The sequence below is a fragment of the Danio rerio genome, chromosome 3 (assembly GCF_049306965.1).
Source record: "Danio rerio strain Tuebingen ecotype United States chromosome 3, GRCz12tu, whole genome shotgun sequence".
NCBI lineage: Eukaryota > Metazoa > Chordata > Actinopteri > Cypriniformes > Danionidae > Danio > Danio rerio.
The window spans coordinates 172,501-175,000 of NC_133178.1; the positions used below are offsets into that span (position 1 = coordinate 172,501).

The 2,500-nt window shown below is 46.1% G+C and overlaps 1 protein-coding gene across 1 annotated transcript in view; it reads left to right on the plus strand.

Moving 5' to 3' along the window:
• Nucleotides 1-239: 239 nt before the first annotated feature.
• Nucleotides 240-2,500, plus strand: part of cd9r (CD9 molecule related) — a 3,812-nt gene continuing 1,551 nt past the window's right edge. The window contains 5 exon segments of the mRNA NM_200552.1: nt 240-313; nt 591-668; nt 1,902-2,004; nt 2,132-2,229; nt 2,330-2,404. Of these exon segments, the coding sequence (NP_956846.1) occupies nt 609-668; nt 1,902-2,004; nt 2,132-2,229; nt 2,330-2,404 (336 nt within the window). The 5' untranslated portion in view covers nt 240-313; nt 591-608.

A 2,500-nucleotide genomic window follows, 5' to 3' on the forward strand; every position in this document is an offset into this window, starting at 1 on the left:
CCTCTTTCATCAGTCTTGCGGTTATACGGTGTGTGTGTGTGTGTGTGTGTGTGTGTGTGTGTGTGTGTGTGTGTGTGTGTGTGTGTGTGTGTGTATGGGTGTGGGGGGGGGGGGGGTGTTTTCTCTGAAACAGTGGCTTCTGTGCGTCCTCTGTACAGTTTCACTTTTTCAGAACAGAAACTGCGCGGAGGGGGCGATGAGCGCATGCGCAGAACGCCTTTCTCATCATGCCTATCCTCCGCCCGCAGAGCCTCTCACACACACTTGTGGAGTTCATTCCAGCACCTGCAACCTCTGAAGCGCTCAACACCAGGTCAGAATCAGTGTGTGTGTGTGTGTGTGTGTGTGTGTTAATGCTGTTTCTGACACTTGTTGTATTTTACACTTACTGTTTTGTAAGTTTGCTGTTGTGTGTGTGTGTGTGTGCGTGCGTGTTTGTGTGTGTGTGTGTGTGTGTGTGTGTTTGTATTTGTGTGTTAATCCTATTTCTGCGACACTTTTTGTATTTTACACTTACTGTTTTGTAAGTTTGTTGTTGTGTGTGTGTGTGTGTGTGTGCGTGTGTGTTTGTGTGTGTGTGTGTGTTTCAGTGCAGTGAATCTCCTATGATGGACGGCTGTGCGCAGATCAGTAAATGTTTCCTGGTCCTGTTCAACATTATCTACGGGGTAGGTGCTTCTCTGTGTGTGTGTGTGTGTGTGTGTGTGTGTGTGTGTGTGTGTGTGTGTGTGTGTGTGTAGTACACTACTCTGGGTTAAACGGTGTCTCCGCACATTATAATAATAATAATAATAATAGTAATGCAGTTCATCTTTGTTCTAATAACCTGCATAAACATGCAAACATGAAGAGTGCTAGTCGGACATTCACCTTGCAGTATTTGCATAAGGCAGGGCTCAGCCAATGACGCATTAGAATAAGAGGCGTGGCCTGTGTGCTTGTTTAGGTAAAGCGGAGCGCAGAGAGTCCGCTGGAGGAGACACTGCTGCTGTCTGGGAAACGGCCACCAGATGCCGCCAGTGTCTCGCAGCGGCCATTATAGGAGAACAACACTAGAACGACGAGCACTAGCCAGAATTAATCAACAGATGCAGTTAAATACGAGTGAAATATGATATATTCACACACCCCCACTCAAAAACAACATCTCAATGAAAGAAAACAATTTCCAAAATGTAGACCAGAGTTTAATATAACATCTGTTTAACTGATGACGGCGAGCTTACCATAATAACTGAAGTACTGTATTTGATAGTTTACTTTAATTAAGCTGATGTGTAATGAGTAAACTCCACATCAGAGCTGCTTTATCAGGGGTTTGTGTGTGAGGTTTGATGGCAGCACTGACACTTCCAGGCATGGAGGATGCTCAGAGAAGCTCCACGTCTCTTCAGAATCCTTCACCTGGGTTTAATTCAGGTCAGGAGATGTGTTTATAATAATATATTTAACACACAAGCTTTATCAGTCTCCCTTTAACTGGCAAACACTAATGCAGAAGTGCGCCATCAGTCTGTTATCAACAGCTCATGTGGAAGGTCATCTTCAGTTCATTGAACACGTCGTCAGTGTTGATTTATATTGTGCCAGAGTGTGAACTATTCAGTAAAGCAGCTTCATATTTACCTGTAGTTCAGTTATACGTGTAGCTCACATATAAACACTGAGTGTGAATACACTGCTGAACAGCAGAACTGAAGACTGAAGCGTGGAGGATCTGACACTCACCACCACCGCCGCTGATGATGATGATGATGATGATGATGATGATGGTGATGATGATGGTGATGATGATGGTGATGATGATGATGGTGATGATGATGGTGATGGTCTTCTTCCTCTGTGGTGATGATTGATTGGTTGATTATTGATTGATTGATTGATTGATTGATTGTCTCCAGCTGCTGGGCTTCAGTCTGGTGTCTCTGGGATTGTGGCTCCGCTTCGGCGCTGAAACCAGAGGATTCTTCGACATCGACCTGAACACCAGCCAGTTCAACATCGGTGTGTGTGTGTGTGTGTGTGTGTGTGAATTTAAGTATATACTGTATGAGTGAGTGTATCTGAGTGTGTGATCTGATCTGACTGTGTGTGTGTGTGTGTGTGTGTGTGTGTGTGTGTGTGTGTGCAGGTGTGATGGTGCTGATGGTGTCGGGTGCGCTGATGCTGCTGGTGTCCGTCATCGGGAACTGTGGAGTCTGCTGCAGCAGCAAAGGCTCTCTCAGTGTGGTGAGCAGGACACACACACGCATGCATACACACACGCTCATACACACACACTTGCATGTGAGCGAGAGTGAGCGAGCATATGTGTGTTTGTGGTCTTCAGTTCGCCGGGCTGCTGTCTGTCCTCATCCTCATAGAGATCTCAGCCGGTGTGATGGTGATCATGCAGAGCGGAAAGGTGAACACACACACACACACACACACACACACACACACACTGATGTAACTCGCGGCTGAACTATCGCAGTACGATGCGTCGGTTGTGAAAAGAGCG